Source organism: Coregonus lavaretus (assembly GCF_964263955.1).
Source record: "Coregonus lavaretus genome assembly, chromosome: 10".
Classification (NCBI taxonomy): Eukaryota; Metazoa; Chordata; class Actinopteri; order Salmoniformes; family Salmonidae; genus Coregonus; species Coregonus lavaretus.
Genome location: NC_139997.1, coordinates 51555488 through 51572394, shown reverse-complemented (window position 1 = coordinate 51572394; position 16907 = coordinate 51555488). Strand labels below are relative to the sequence as shown.

General features: G+C 43.6%; 1 protein-coding gene across 1 annotated transcript in view; it reads left to right on the top strand.

Moving 5' to 3' along the window:
* Positions 1-15406, top strand: part of LOC311136483 (rap guanine nucleotide exchange factor 6-like) — a 158932-nt gene extending 143526 nt beyond the window's left edge. Inside the window, 8 exon segments of the mRNA XM_084170624.1 lie at positions 92-312; positions 1120-1296; positions 5101-5262; positions 6105-6230; positions 7567-7789; positions 9051-9604; positions 10493-10780; positions 11211-15406. Of these exon segments, the coding sequence (XP_084026750.1) occupies positions 92-312; positions 1120-1296; positions 5101-5262; positions 6105-6230; positions 7567-7789; positions 9051-9604; positions 10493-10780; positions 11211-11233 (1774 nt within the window). The 3' untranslated portion in view covers positions 11234-15406.
* The last annotated feature ends 1501 nt before the right edge of the window (positions 15407-16907 follow it).

The following is a 16907-nucleotide window of genomic DNA, read 5'->3' as shown; positions in this document are numbered from 1 at the left end:
ATCCCTCCCTCCATTCCTCACTCCATCCACTTCTCCTCTCCTCCCTCCAACACTCCTTTCTCCCTCCATCTTTCCATCCCTGTCTCTCCAGGTCTCTGAGTCAGGGCAGCACCAACTCCAACATGTTGGACGTGCAGGGCGGGGCCCATAAGAAGCGTGTGCGTCGCAGCTCGCTGCTCAACGCTAAGAAGCTCTACGAGGACGCTCAGATGGCCCGTAAGGTCAAGCAGTACCTGTCCAACCTGGCGGTGGAGACTGACGAGGAGAAACACCAGATCATGTCTCTACAGTGTGAGCCTGTATACAGCACCTGTGAGTCTACACCTTAACTACAATGTTGGTGCCCAAATGCAACACCGCATGACACTTATAATCACCTAAAATCACTTAGAAACTCCAAGTGTTACTAGGCTATGTCACCCCCTTGTAATCACTGGCTGTGGCAGGATCGGATGTTCTCTCAACTCTGATGCTCCCAGCCTCCCACAGAGCTCTATTCTCACAGAACTGAAGGTTGTTTTAGTCTCCTACACTTAAAATGTAAAATGTTTGAGGGTTTGTCTAATCTCTCCGCAGTAATTATCAAACGCCCACTTTAGTAATAATTTCAGGGGAGAGACCTGTGGGACAACATTTCCTCAATTCACTTGGAATAAAGTTGTGTTATTCACTTGAGCGTTTGACAGGTATGGGGATTTTACTTGCCCTACACTGCCACCTAGTGGGCCTCAGATATGTCACAGTTGAGAAGAACATTCTGCATTGCCATATTGAGAGAAGAGGAGTTATGCCTTGTTGTTTAGAAATGAATCAAGTGATGTAGTAAAATTATTGATATTCCCACAAATAAATGTATTTCATACAATATACCAATTTCATAAATCTTCCTACAAATTGGTAAGATATATTTCAATTTCCTGTCTGTGAGTACCTTGTTATCTTAGCTTCTTAATTTTCCTCTCTCTCTGTTTACTATATTTACACTCTGAAGTAACTAATCTCCTGGTCAGGCCATTTATAGCGCTGCTGTTTCTGTTATTACTGTCTTTCTGCACGGGAACATAATAATCTTGCAATGCCTGGTGCAAGATTAATTATTTCCTGTTTCGATGACTGCAGTGTCCAAGAACCTGAGCGAGCGACGGTCCACCAAGTCAGACATTTCTCCTGTGTCGCTGCGCTCGGCGCTGCCCGGGGGGAAGGCCCAGAACCGCGTATCCCAGGTGCTACAGGTCCAAGTACCCCTATACCCCCAACGGAGGAAGAGCACCGCCAAGGACATTCACGCCGCACACAGTGAGTCACTCTTCTAGGGTTGCTATAATACCTTATGCCTTTCACAACATTCCCAGGTTTTCCAGAAATCCAGTTTGGAAGATCCTCAGGATCAGGATGGAATAAGCAGGAAATCCGGAATCTTCCAACCAGGATTTCAGGAAAAGCTGGGAATTTGTGAAAAGTTACCTGAATTTTACCTTCATCCCAGGGCTTTGTGCGGGGTTGGGTTAAAAAGCGGAAGACACATTTCGATTGAATGCATTCAGTTGTGCAACTGACTAGGTATCCTTTTTTATTTATTTATTTCAAGTCATTCTCCACTGCCTAGCAAATATGGCTGTGGCGGTTGTGAAGTTTTGTCAGCCAGTGATTGTCATGCAAATAATTTCCGGTCTCACGGTAATTGACCAGACATTAACATAAACACATTTAGTATCTCCTGGCTTCCACGCATAGCCTACAAGCCACTGATGCAGACTGTTGGAACATCTACATCAAAATAAATCCATTACCGGTATTTATTTTAGACAGGTCTAAAGAAACATAATATGAAGAAAATGAAGCCTATTTCAGAAGAACAGAATAACATATTCTGAGTCCTTATGTTCGGTCCTGATCTGGCAATGCCATATGGCTGTGGGCTACATTAGTTAATTTAGAAGACAAGATTTGCTTAGAATTCCGTGGCATTATTTTATAGTATAAAGAATACAATTGAACAAAGCTGAATAAAATAGAAAGGATATTTTCTACAAATGATTTCTGAGGGAGTGCGCACATGCGGCTATTCTGTGTTGACTGGTTAACAAAGAAACAGGTCCTCCTATATGCATAATTTAGAGTTATTTATGAAACTTAAGTTGTGATACAAACGTTAGGCTGCGTGATGCGACTCTAATGATGATTTGAAAAAAGTCACATGAAAGGCATGAGCTCTGCTTTGTTTCTTGCGCAGGCTGCACACACTTTATCAGTCTCTCATTGACAATTTGACAAGCACTTGATTATATTCTCATCCATCAGACTATTCTTAATTTAATCTGGTTTTTACATATAGCCTATGCGTGAAATACTTTTTTATTTAGTATGGCCCACAAGAAAAACATCATCCGTAGCCTGCACTCGAATAGTGAATGGAGGTTAGGTGCTGTTACGTTTTTAATTGCAAGCATAGGCAGCACATCCATAAGGCTAAGGGAAGCTTTTCCTAAAGTAAACTGAATTAAATAGCCAAAATTATATAGCTTAATTAGCCTACTCCGGTCTATACATAAATAAATAAAATAATTCAAAATAGGCTATTAAAGCATGGTTTGACCGCAGAGGATCATTAGCTTCTTTTTTTATTTTTATGTTTTTTATTGTTTTAAATCGCATTGCCTACAGTTGGAAGGAAAGGCAGCGAGTTCAATTTGGGCAGATTATTGTGACTGTCTGTGAAAAGTAGAGGCCAAGCCAGGCATATCACAATATTTCAAAATACAATCACAGGAAAACATAGTTTGGAAAGCAAATGGTTATTTTAGTTATCAAAATTCTCAATTTAATTGAGCGGACAACGGTATAGCCTATCTTATTGGCATCGGCAATATCCCCACTGATTGCGCACTGCGCATATTCATTATTTATCATTGTTGAGTCAGTGCTACTTAAAAGTTAGTGTTTTGACCATTTCCTGCTTCAGTTTAGATGGACGTCATATTCTATTTGTGTCTCCCCTTCTCGTAGGCCTATTATATGGACAGCATTGTTTTTATTGATCTGTTTGTCAGTGTCAGCAGAGTAGGCTAACCTGTAATTTGTCTTATTTTATTTTTTAATGATTCTGCTAATGTCTCCAGTCATATAAAGTGTAGTAGAATTGCATGAAATGTGTTTATAAAAGGCCACACTTTTCCCATGCAAAGAAAGAAGAAACGTATCTGATATAGCCTAGGCCTACTCTATGCTATACGCTCTCAGCCATGGATTGAACTGACTTTTTTTGCGAACAGTGTTTGAGTTATATTATTAGACTTAATTATGACTATCCAATCTACTCATCATATTACGAATAGTAGGCTATCTTACATAAGTCTGCAAATGCCATGATGCATGGAATGCTTTATTATAAAAGTGCATTTTATGGTGAAAATTAGCTAGCTTCCCCAAACTTGAAACTTTCGTGCCACCTATGAATGCCAGCTAGGCTAGCCCGGTTGTAAAGGGGATTCATGTGCTTAATTTTAAGAATAGAGCATTAAATATAGCAGCACGAGAAAGCTGGGATCCTCTTTTAAATAGTGGCCAGTCAAAACTCTATTTTCACACGCGACTGCGCAATGACTGGGCTTATAAGAACACGTTTCACTTGTCTCTGTAGGCTATGTGCTCTCTAACCGTGTTCCAGGAGTCCTACGCCCATAGGCTACGTTTGGAGTTACTTGTCCACTTTAGTTGTGATACAAACCTTATCAAAACATATAGGCTTATAGGCTACATGAGGTGTGCGACTATGATTAGAAAAAGTAGAGTGAAAAAGGGGCATTGTTTCTTGACTTACTGCACATTCTGGGCATCATTCACAAGTGATAATATATCATTCACAAGTGATAATATTGTCACCCATCAGACTATTCTTGATTTAATCTTGGCTTTACATATACTAAATAATATTTGGGTGAAATTTGTTTTGATTTAGAATGGACCATTATCATGCACCTGTCTCGGAACAGGGGCAGGGGACATGTCATCTATGCACTTAAATAGCGAATGGAGGATGCTTTTCCCGTGGTTCATTTTCATGCCAGCCAGGTAGGCTATACACCTGTTGTATAGCGAAGCAATGTGCTTAATATTAGGAAAGTTGAGAAATAAATATAGTAGGCCTAGCCTATAGAAAGCTGATGGGATCCTCCTGTTTTTAATAGAGGCCATCAAAACTCAGTTTTTTCACGCAATTGCATAGCCTATAGAAATGTTGCCCAGCATGAGCTCATAGCCTCTCATGAAGTGTTTGATTTGATTTTCAATTGCATTTGCATTGATGTCAGAGTGATTAGAGGGACAATAGATCGCGGAGTACCAGGCCATTAGCGACTGGCAGTTAGCGAGTTAGGTAGGCTACTAACGACTGTCAGCAGCATCAGAGCGCAGTTTTGGAGAAGCCTAGTTACCGTGATAAACGGTTACATGGAATTTGACTGCTGTCATGACTTGTGACCGCAGGTGAGGCGGTAATACAGTCACTGTAACTAGCAAATGAATTGTTAGTTACAGTATACTGACAATATATTGGTTCCTAGAAATAGCACCAGAAGATATGGGATACAATTCAAGGACAATCGAGTTCGACTACAGTATTTCTTTGTCAATGTAAACATGTTGCATATTAGTGAGTTTATTTATAGTGAGTCAATGTTAAATATGAGATTGTGATGTCTTGTGGGTGATCTTGGGGCGGCAGGTAGCTTAGTGGGTAAGAGCGTTGTGCCAGTAACCAAAAAGGTCGCTGGTTCTAATCCCCGAGCCGACTAGGTGAAAAATCTGTCGATGTGCCCTTAAGCAAGGCACTTAACCCTAATTGCTCATGTAAGTCGCTCTGGATAAGAGCGTCTGCTAAAAATGACTAAAAAAATCTTTTTTTTGTTAACCTTTATTTATCCAGGAAGTCCCATTGAGGTCAGAAGACCTCTTTTACAAGGGAGACGTGGCCAAATTGATAATATTCTGTAGTAAAATAATGGTGCTACTCCCGCTGTATGGTTCACTTTCCACGCAGTGTATGTCCCTGTCTGTCCCAGACTCCAACAGTGTATATCTCTGTCTCTCTCCCCTTCCCAGACTCCAGCTCTCCCCAGGTGATAAAGAAGCCTCCCAGCTCCCAGCTCAGCCAATCAGAGGACAGTCCCTGGAGTGGGAAGAGGTCTGCTGAAGACACCGTGTCTATCGTGTCCTCCCTGCACTCCAGCCCCACCATCTCGCCACAGGGCTCCCCGCGCAAAGGTCTACATCCTGGTTACTGCATATTACATTACCTACCGCTTAAAACATTACCATCCTGGCTACCAAGGTTGGGGTCAATTCCATTTCAATTTCAGTCAATCCAGGAAGTACACTGATTCCAATTCTCTTCAGTGATTTTCAATTAGGAACATTTGGAGTTTGGTTTACTTGCTGAATTGACTAGAATTTAAATAGCATTGACCCCAGCCCTGCTGGCTACTGCACATTACATTACAACTTACATTATTACCTACATCCTGGGTACTTCACATTACTGCAACGCTTTCATCCTGGCTACTGCACATTACCTCTCACATCAGCATCTACTCAAATCCATTCATTCATCTCACAACTAAACAGAACCCATCTCATACCCATACCTCAAGGTTTGTACCTCACAGAACGCACCCTCTGTATCAGCACCTCAAAACCAACATCCCTCACACCCACAATACATACACATACATACACATGGGGCGGCGCACAATTGGCCCAGCGTCGTCCAGGGTAGGGGAGGGAATGGCCGGCAGGGATGTAGCTCAGTTGGTAGAGCATGGCGTTTGCAACGCCAGGGTTGTGGGTTCGATTCCCACGGGGGGGCCAGTATGATTAAAACATATATATATATATATAATAATGTATGCACTCACTGACTGTAAGTCGCTCTGGATAAGAGCGTCTGCTAAATTACTAAAAATGTAAATGTAAAATACACTGCCCATACACTCAAGCGTCTTGCTGAAGTCATTTCCCCTCATCTCACCTATCCATACTTTAAGTTAGTGTAATCTTAACCATCAAGCTCCTCAATCATTCTCCCTGTCTCTCCTGTTTGTCTACAGTGGGTGGCGTGGCCAAGCCCCAGCATAACGCCAACAGCCAGATGAACATGTCTGGCTCGTCGTCCTCTCTGACCAGCGAGGCCAGCACCAAGGCAGGCACGGCAGGCACCCGCAGCTACGGCATAGGTGGGGCTCTCCTCCACAAGAGGTTCCTGCAGATGACCAGGCAGCACAGCAGAGACAGGGAAGAGGACAGGGACAGAGAGATGGAGGTGGAGGTGGAGGTGGAGACAGAGCAGGCAGTGCTATGGAGATGGAGCTCCCCAGGCCCCCAGGCAGGTGCAGCGTTCAGCCCCAGGTCAGGGAGGATGAGCCCTCTCAGGGCTCCACTCCACTCCGGGCTCCATGGAGACCCAGGAGCAGGGGCCGCAAAGGCCACCAGGCGAGGGACGCCCGCTCCCCAGACAGAGACCCAAAAAGGGCCAGAGCCAGCGGTTGTAACCCCACCTAGGCCCAAACCTCCAGATTCTCCCTTGAGGAAGAGGTTGAGGGAGCTTTCCCCATTCAGGATGCTGAGGGAGAGGGGTCAGTCTAGGGAGAAGTTGGCTGCATTGGTGGTAGTTAGGCCACCAGTGGAGGATCAGGGGCAGACAGGGTCCTCTGAGGCCCAGGAGGGTAGCCCAGGACAGGGGCGGACTGAGCAGGCTAAAGGTCAGGCAAGGAGGTCAGCCAGCTCCAGCAGGGCCTTTGCTTGGCTCTGCAAAGTCAAACACAAGAGGAGAAAAACTATCTGACAGACAGACTGAGAAAGTACTACAATACTCCCTGTGAAGAATAATGAACACAAGTTGGCTTAGAGGACGAGACAATCTGATAGACTGAGAAAGTACATTGTGTGAAGTGAACTGAGGAAATATTCTGAGTTTTCAGCAGGTCATTGAAAGATATTTTAGTGAATGTGTTGATGTACTGTATCGTACATGTTGGTTATGGTTCAGTTCAAGTTGATCTACAACAATGTGACAACCTATGCATCATAAAAAAAATATGCAGTACGATCTTCAGGTTTAATAATTTGTTACTTCAAAATTTACCAAAATTCACTATTACAATATTGAATAACCGATTCTTAGCTGCTGGACTGTATTTATTACATTCACAAGATAAAAAAGTATTAGGGTAAGTATGTTGTGTTAGACTTCACAGGTCAACAGCAATGTTATAATAAAGGAGCATCCATTTTCTACTGTTTTAATGTTGATTATTTGTTTTTTACAGATGTTATTAATGGAGAGGAGTGAAACACTGGAAATGTATGAGATGTTGTAAACGTTTCTCTCTCTTTTTTACAGGATTTAATAAAACAATTTCATAAAACTAGCCTGGATCAGTGTTGGACATGCTGCTGGCCTGCCTATGTAGTTAGCCTGTAGTTAAGTTTAGCGTGTCCGATCTAGGTTGTTACAGGCTGTGTGTGGATGAACACTACTCCAGGCTGATCATCTCCTCCTCCCTCCCCCAGGCTATGCCCTGATGCCTGCAGGGAAATCAGACAACCTGTCCGACTCGAGCCATAGTGAGATCTCGTCCCGCTCCAGCATCGTCAGTAACTGCTCTGTGGACTCCATGCCTGCTGGCCCTGTAGAGGAGCGCCAAGGCATCAAGACCAGGGATACCACCGAGACCCCAGGCACCACCACGCAGCTCACACACACCAACTCTGACTGCAGCCAGCCCAGCACCAGGTAATACACATAGTATTAGACTCACTCACACACACAAACGTTTTGTTCTTCTATCCTCATGGGGACCTAAAATGTATTTCTATTCAAAATATTTTTTTCCCCTAACCTTAAACCTAACCTGTAACCCTAAACCTAACTCCTAACAACTAACCCCTTTCCCTAACCCTAATTGTAACCTAACCCTAAACCTAACCCCTAAGCTTAAAATAGCTTTGTCCTCATTGGGATGTGGGAAATGTCCCCACGAGGGAGAATTTTCCTTGTTTTACTATCCTTGTGGGGACTTTTGGGGATTTTAGGTCCCCACAAGGATAAAAGAACCAACACACGCACTCACTCACTCTCTCTCTCACACACACACACACACACAAATAATAGTCCTCCTCAAAGGAGTTCCAATAAGGGTTTCCAATAATGTCCTTGTTCAAACACTGTGAACAGGAACTCATAAAGGGTCCACTGTTTATCAGCGTTACATGTTTACTCTCTGTCCCATATTAACTGTGTTGCTCATTTTATGTGGACAGTTTTTAATTCCAACAAGTAAACAACCGCCTATTGTCCCTCCATGATGAGGCCTCCCTGACATAAATACAATAAATAAATAATTTACTTCTTGATCACACTCTCCTTTTGTGTAATATTTTATTACCTGGGAACCTGCTGCGGCATTGGAGTCGGTTCATTAAATATATTTTATTTCAACTCCTGGTACACTTCGTAATAAACATTTCAGTGAATGAAACAGTGTCTGGTTAATGAAAGAAAGGAGAGGAGCATAACTTTACTCTATGGTGGGTACAGTGATAAATCCTAGAGACACTTTGGGCGAGGGAGGAGCCAACAGGACGTATTAAACAGGAATCGTTCACCTTGTTGCTTTGTCCTCCAAGGTGAGAGGAAATTAACTCTTGTTTACTTTTTGATTGTCTCTTTCTCTGTTTCACTGTTTCCTTCTCTCTCCTGGTCAGTTGATGCTCCTTCTCTGTTTCACTGTTTCCTTCTCTCTCCTGGTCAGTTGATGCTCCTTCTCTGTTTCACTGTTTCCTTCTCTCTCCTGGTCAGTTGATGCTCCTTCTCTGTTTTAACTGTTTCCTTCTCTCTCCTGGTCAGTTGATGGTTCTTCTGTTTCATAGTGTTTCATTCTCTCTCCTGGTCAGTTGATGGTTCTTCTCTGTTTCATAGTGTTTCCTTCTCTCTCCTGGTCAGTTGATGGTTCTTCTCTGTTTCATAGTGTTTCCTTCTCTCTCCTCCTGGTCAGTTCGTTGGCGCGGGGCCAGGTGATGCGGGGTTCCACCTTCACCTCCTCCACCTCCACAGAGGAGCTGACCCCCGACCACATCTCCCTGGACAGTGTGGCTGACAGTGGGCGGGGCAGCTGGACCTCCTGCTCCTCCAACTCCCACGACAGCTTCCAGAGCCTGCCTGTCCCCCTGCTGGGCCTGGGGCTAGGGCGACCCCCCGCCTGGGACCACCTAATGCCTGGGGGCTTCCGCCACACCCAGCTGGCAGGGCCTATAGTGGAGGTGGAGGCTGGGCCGGCCTTGGCGGGGGTAGCAGGAGGACCGGGGGCGGGGTCCGGGGGAGGAGAGGATGCCAAGAGGCTCTCCAGAGACAGTTCAGAGCTAAACCAATCACGGCAGAGCTGGGCCTCATCCTCCTCGCTGTCGGACACCTACGAGGGGAACTACGGCACCATCAAACGCCGCACTGCCGAAGGCGTCTCCGCCGCCCATGGGGAGGGCCCCGACTCACCCCAAAGCACAGATCCCGTCTACAAAATGGTCACTTCAAGCACAGAGAAAGGCCTCATAGGTGAGGGTCTTCTGTGTGTCTCTCCTATCAGCTCTACTGTGGTGTTGTGCTAGAGTGTAACTGTGAACCCAACTTGTGACGTGCTATGTGTAGATGGGTGTGGTGTGTGTGTGGAGGAATGACAAAAGCAGATAATTTTGTTTTTATAAAACTTCCTATGGCTTTGGATGCACTTGCTGTGCCTGGCCACCAGTCTCAAATCCAGCTGTGGCACAAAAGGCTTCTGTTTTTTCACTAATGCTGCGTGAGACTGTCATTGGAAGTGCAGTACAGTGGGGTCCCCTGCTTGTGCTTCTGCTACATGCACAGCTGTACTATTACTCGCTCACATACTTAATTCTTCAGCTGGTCCACTTATCTAACCTGTCAATCAGGCTTTTCCTGTTTCATTCATCTTCTGGTAATGCAGCAGAGACTGTGTTTTGGTAATGGAGCAGAGCATAGAACAGAGATAATGGATGGGTCCCAAATCACACCCTATTCCCTATATAGTGCACTACTTTTGACCAGGGTTCCCTATATAGTGCACTACTTTTGACCAGGGTTCCCTATATAGTGCACTACTTTTGACCAGGGTTCCCTATATAGTGCACTACTTTTGACCAGGGTTCCCTATATAGTGCACTACTTTTAACCAGAGCCCACTTGGGACGAAGCCTGGATGGACAGAAGGATTAAAAAGAGGAGTGCAGTATTGTCTCACCCGCCACGCCTGAGTATCTCTTTATTTGAGTGGTTTAGCAGCTACATGGTGGTGGTGAAACATCTCATTGATTTATTTTCTCCATTTTTGTTTCTTTTCTCCCTCTTTCCCTCCCTCCCCCACACCTCCCCCATTCATCCTCCTTCACACCCCCTCCTGTCTCCTCCCCCATTCCCGGCGGCCAGTGTACTGTGTAACCTCCCCCACCAAGGACGATAGGTACAGGGGGCCTCCCCCGACCCCTCCGGGATACCAGGGCCTCACCCTGGTCGATGGACAGGATGGAGCTCCCCCCCGGCCTCCCAACTTGAAGCCGCCTGACTATAGCGTGGCCCTGCAGAGGTCTAAGCTGCTACAGAGCCCCGGAGGCCTGGTGGAGGCCCGGAGACTGGGGGTGAACCACCACCACGAGTCCCAGGGCCAGTCCAGGCCAGCCAGCGTCTGCCTTCAGGGCTTAGGGGATAGTGAGGATGGTACGTGGAGAAAGAAAGAGACCAGCCCCAGCCAAGGTTAACATGGAGGACTATAGCGCCAGCCATTTTATAGTAGACTAGACTATAGCTCAGGGGTCTATGTGATGCTGCTGGAGTGCTGTAGTTACCTTAGTGTCAGAGTTGGGTTCCTGGCAGATGGTTTACCATTGAAGGGCTCTGATTTGGATGTACCTGGCCTACTGTTCATGTTATATGTAATCTGAGTAAAAAATTAAAAGAAGAAGTCACAGTATAGAACGGTAGTATTTCTCATGTTTTTGGTAAACTAGAGTGACACAATCTCATATGAGCCGAAAAGTTAGCGTGTCATAATGTCTATGATACTGCTGTAAGATACTCCTAGATTTTGTCGGAAATCATTGAGTCAGTGTGGCGTTAATTCTCTCCTCTCCTCTCTTGTCTGTTGTAGATGAGCAGGTGTCAGCGGTGTAGAGCTGGCTGGACGCCTGGACGGACACTGCAGGCCGTTGGAGAGGGAGGGGTGATCTGAGCTACCACAGCCTCCTTGCTGCCTCTCCTCTGGGCACACTCCTCTCACCCCTTGCCCCTCTCTAGGCTCTCCCAGTCTCAGCTGACAGCTGTTCAATGCTAAACCAACGGCACCCCACAGAACTTGTACAATCATCTATTTTACTCCATTTTTCAATGGTTTTAGAAACTCCCCCATTTTTAGACTCCCACGCCCCTGGAACATAACTGTATACAGACTGAGATGTGGTGTGATGTCACGGCATATGGCTCAGGCGTTTGGGACGCTGTGCTGAGGAGGAAGAAGGGATGAACGGCGCCCGCTGATCCCTCAATGTCTTTTTAACAGTACCTCCATTTGCTTTCGCGCTCTCTTGTCCCAAGTGTTTTAAATAGTTTTTCCCTCAGTCGTTGCGTTTAAAAAAAAAAAAAAGCAGTTTGCATGAAGCTCTCAGCTTTAAATGGCATGCAAACACAAGTTATATGACAATATCCAGGAAGGGAGAAAATCGAAACAATTTCTTTTTCTTCTCGTTTGTTGATGAAGCGGAGATCTTGCAGGCTGCAGAAAATGTATCTTAAGAGTCTAGAGTGACTCCACATATATTTGTATTTGCAGGGGAGTGAGTGAGTCCGTGAGTGAGTGTGCGCATCTCAGACCATTGTGTCTGAGGCACCCTCATCCATTGACGCTCTGTCTCGTTAACTTGTCGCTTGTGAACCCACAGTAACATGAGGTACTTTTAGTGTCATGCTGCCACTTCTATGTTTAATAAATGGTTTTATACCTTGTTTTTAATGAGTTAACGAACAAAAAGGCTCACTGCTGTAGAATAGCACAACATGTTGTTACTTTATTGCAGTACAGTAAAACAATATATTAGCACTGTACAAACATTAGTTGGTAAGCGTTAAATGCTAGGCATGCAGCCAACAGCCCAAGTTGTTTACAAAGATGCTTACAAACTTGTTTACAGTGTTTGTTAGACTAACAGTTGTCTATTAAATTACAGGCTAAAATGTAAAAATATGATCATTTCAGGTTAATTTGATATGTAAAGTCTTTTTGTATGCAGTAAGAATGTGCGGATGCAGCGTAAATAACACATTTGGTGTGTTTTGTTTTGATGTACCTCTTCCATTTTGGCTATTAAGTGTGTGATTTATCCCATAATTGTTTAATAGTCAGGGCAACAAAAGAAAAAGCAATGCTTGTCAAGGGAAAATGTATTTAAATGCCAGGTTTGCAATGCATCTCCATTCCTTGTTCATAATATATCTACACTTTGAAAAAGAGTACATTTTGTAGAGTATTTTAAAGAATTTGCTTTAATTGTTTCTTCTTATTGCAAGCAAAGGTTAATTATTTGTACAGTCTAACAGGTTTTACCCTCTAGGGTTGAGGGTGAAACTGCAGAATGGTATTGTAATTAGGGATATAACTGGAGTTTGGATCCTTTTCTTTGGCGTGACGCTTGTTTCAATTTTTTTGCCGTACAAAGACTTGAAAATATTAATGGTAATATATACAGTGCGTATATAAATGTATACATATATTTTTGGTTTGTCATAAATGAATGTTAGATGTATAGATGAAAAGAGACTATTTTTAATATTTTGTTATAATAAAATCCAAGATTGTGATTGCCCCTTTTCTGTCATTGGGCAGGAATCTTTTAAGGATTTTTCTTTTTCTCTCTCTTTGTTTTGGTGCCGTCTCTGCTCTGTATATATCTATTTGCTGCTGTGTTTTTGATTTGACTCCTCCTGATACGTTGTTGTATAGATGTTATTGTATGGATGGACTCTGCCGCCCTCACCAGGTTCATTACAATCACTCCCTCCTTGCCTCACACACCTCGTCTGCATCCCAAATGGCACCCTATTCCTTATATAGTGCACTACTTTTGACCAGAGCCTAGGGCTCTGGTCAAAAGTAGTATACTATGTCGGGAATATGGTGCCATTTGAGATGCAGCTCTCCTGACTGAGGGCTTCTGGGTAATTTTGGACAGGCACGTTCCCTATGGTGCACAGATGGACCCAGGTCCATCACTGGCTGTGGCCTAGTGCCTCCTGCGCTGAAAGAGTTCCCCTGAACATGTCCTCAGCCCCTGCCACCTACCCCTCACTAGCCCACACACTGTGAGCAGGGTCACTTTCTGGAGGGGACAACATTCTGTTTCTCAGATAGAAATGTCATGTGCATAGCTGACATTATGTACATGATAGAGAAGCAGGTCTGTTCTACATAATATATTTCTATCTGGAGGTTCTGTAATGTTGTATCCCACTGAGCGCAACCAGGAGCAGAGCTTTTATCAGTGTCTGCTGCTTTCACACAACCTCTCTTTCTCAGCACTGAGATCCCTGCCCATTATCTACAGGGCTGGAGGGTTCTATCATAGAATTAGAATGATATTGAATGATTCTGTTTCTATGGGTTCTATATCACTCACCTTTGCACATTCCTCCTCAGAATCCTATATACAATACATTACCTAGTATCACTGTCCACCATCACCTTTGAAGAGAAAGCAGAAATATAGATATACATGTACACTGAGAATACCAAACATTAGGAACACCTTCCTAATATTGACCCTTTGCCCTCAGAACAGCCTCAATACATCGGGGCATGGACTCTACAAGGTGTCGAAAGCGTTCCACAGGGATGCTGGCCCATGTTGACTCCAATGCTTCCCACAGTTGTGTCAAGTTGGCTGGATGTCCTTTGGGTGGTGGACCATTCTTGATACACACAGGAAACGGTTGAGCGTGAAAAACCCAGCTGCGTTGCAGTTCTTGACACAAACCTGTGCGCCTGGCACCTACTACCATACCCCGTTCAAAGGCACTTAAATATTTTGTCTTGCCAATTCAACCTCTGAATGGCACACATACACAATCCATGTCTCAAGGCTTAAAAATCCTTTAACCTGTCTCCCCCCCCCCCCCCCATCTACACTGAATGAAGTGGATTTAACAAGTGACATCAATAAGGGATCATAGCATTCACCTGGTCAGTCTGTCATGGAAAGAGGTGTTCTTAATGTTTTGTATACTCAGTGTATATTGAAATATTCTCTCGTCTTTTGAATAAGTTGCCTTATTTAACTATACAGCTGTAGAACTGTGTAAATGTCAAGACATTTGCTTTACCGTAGACTGTTGTTCTGACTTGTGTTTTCCGCTGACAGTGTGGCTTGCCTCTGCATGGCCGGGCTCACTGTGCTCCTCTCTGCCATTCAGGTCAGCTGGTCATATTGATCAGGTAACAGTTTATTGATTGATGCCAAACCCACCTCTGTTTACCCACTACTAGACTGAGAAATAGCATGCCATGCACATTGGAAAAAACTAAAACACCCCCTGAAGTCAATTAGAACAGTTTTGCTTGAAACAGCGCCTTCTCAATCATTACATTCAGTTTCCCTGTGTGTGGATTCGATTGGCTGATCACCTTCACCAATGCCGACAGTACTCTCTAAAATTTTCCCCAAATCAAAGGACTTTACATCGAAATTATATTTTCCCTGCATTCAGTTGAATCCACTCCAATGGTATTATAATTCAACCTGTACCATAATCATAACAGTTTGGGGGCTAAAGCCAATCCCACTCTAGACAGATCTGTAATGGAACACACAGATAGAAGCGATTATGTCATGTTAGTAGGAATTCAACCAAAAGCTACTTCCTGTAAGGTTGCCCCTGACAACACTGTGGCTTTCTCCATAGGCATTATTGAATAAATGGCTCGCTAACCGCTGGCTTCGGTTCTGTCATATTACCTGGAATGCAATAAGTGAGATGTGAAATTATGTTATGTAACTCAAAACATATAGGCATTTAGCAGAACTGCACAATTGTAAGCTTGACTGTAGCAATTGTACTGCACAGTGTCGGTTACAAAGATATTATTTGGTCTGTGGCTTACTTTGGTTTACACTTTTCATAGCTGTTGTAACTTATGTCTTTTAGAAAGACAATTATTTGCTTGTATGCTTTTTTTGTATTTTTACCAGTGATTGTAAATACTTGTTATATTTTTGTTTAAGAGAATGTTTAAAAAGCTAAAGTAAATTTTATTTCTCCAAGTCTACTGATATGAATTTGGACAATAATAAACTGTTAAACGTTGTTCTTTTGTCTGTTTGCACCTGCAGTGTATAGCTAATTAAGTGTATCGAAATAACTTTTCTCTCATTATGTGAGCAACTCACTAACACCCTTCAGCCTCATATTCAATCATTTGTGCTTTGAACATGACTCCTAATCAATGCATTTTCTCTGTTCAATCAGAGATGTCATTTTGATGCTTCGTATTACAGTATACCTCTAACCTACAAGAGTTGCTGAATTTCCTCTTCATTTTGCTCCACAATTCATGCACACTGGTGTGGAGAGCGAAGTAGTAGCAGTGCTCCCTTCCCTTTGAAAATGTTGAAAATGACAGTACAGTAGGTGTGCAAAACCCACATTTCACCCCAGGAATCAGTACAAAAGGTATTTGTAGCACTTTCATCCTCTGTCTGATATGGTCCCGTGTAGCTCAGTTGGTAGAGCATGGCGCTTGCAACGCCAGGGGTGTGGGTTCGATTCCCACGGGGGACCAGTATGAAAAAAAATGTATGCACTCACTAACTGTAAGTCGCTCTGGATAAGAGCGTCTGCTAAATGACTAAAATGTAAATGTAAATTATTCTAATGAGAAAACAGATAAGCGCACATCAATGTTGTTATAGTATTTAGAGCTGCAATGTGAATCTTGTTCATCAAGTCCACTGGTGTCTTTTTAATTAGCCATTTGGTCTCCTCAGTTTTTAGTATTTCAGTCATCAAGAGAAACTTACTCAGCGAATACTGTTAGTTCAATTCCTCTCTTTTGATAGTTGGAATCAATTACATCTTTACATAGAGAAAGGCAAACACCAGTCTTTGGAAATCATCCCTCTTTTTCAAAATGGTCCCCCTCCTGCAATGCTCAATATCTGTTTGGATCAGGTGTTGAGATGGGAGAAAATCATTTGGAGCGCATGCTGTTTTGAAGGGCAGTCTGTTTTTCTAAGTCGTTAACGGTTTATTGCCGGAGTCGGAGAGAGAGGCATGTGTGTGGCTCACTGTGCTCAGAGTTTTTATGTATCACACAAGTTCTATTAGTCAAATGTATGGGATACACATAGTATACATCGTCCAACGAAATGCTTACTTGCAGGTTCCTTCTCGACAATGCAACAACAATAAGAAATAAAAGATAAGAATACGAACATAAAGTAAATGGCAGTAGAATAGAAAGGCACAATTTATAGTCCAATATTTACACGTGTTTTGGGAAAGAGGAGGATGGGAGGCGAGTGTTTAAACTGAGCAGTATAATAAGAGTCTGGTAGCAGCAGTTGCGATGTGTGTGTAGCATGACACTGAGTGGACATAACATTAGGAACACCTTCCTCCTATTTAGTTGCACCCCCTTTTGACCTCAGAACAGCCTCAATTCGTCAGGGCATGGACTCTACAAGGTGTCAAGCGTTCCACAGGGATGCTGGCACATGTTGACGCCAATGCTTCCCAGATGTCCTTTGGGTGGTGGACCGTTCTTAATACACACTGGAAACTGTTGAGCGTGAAAAACTGT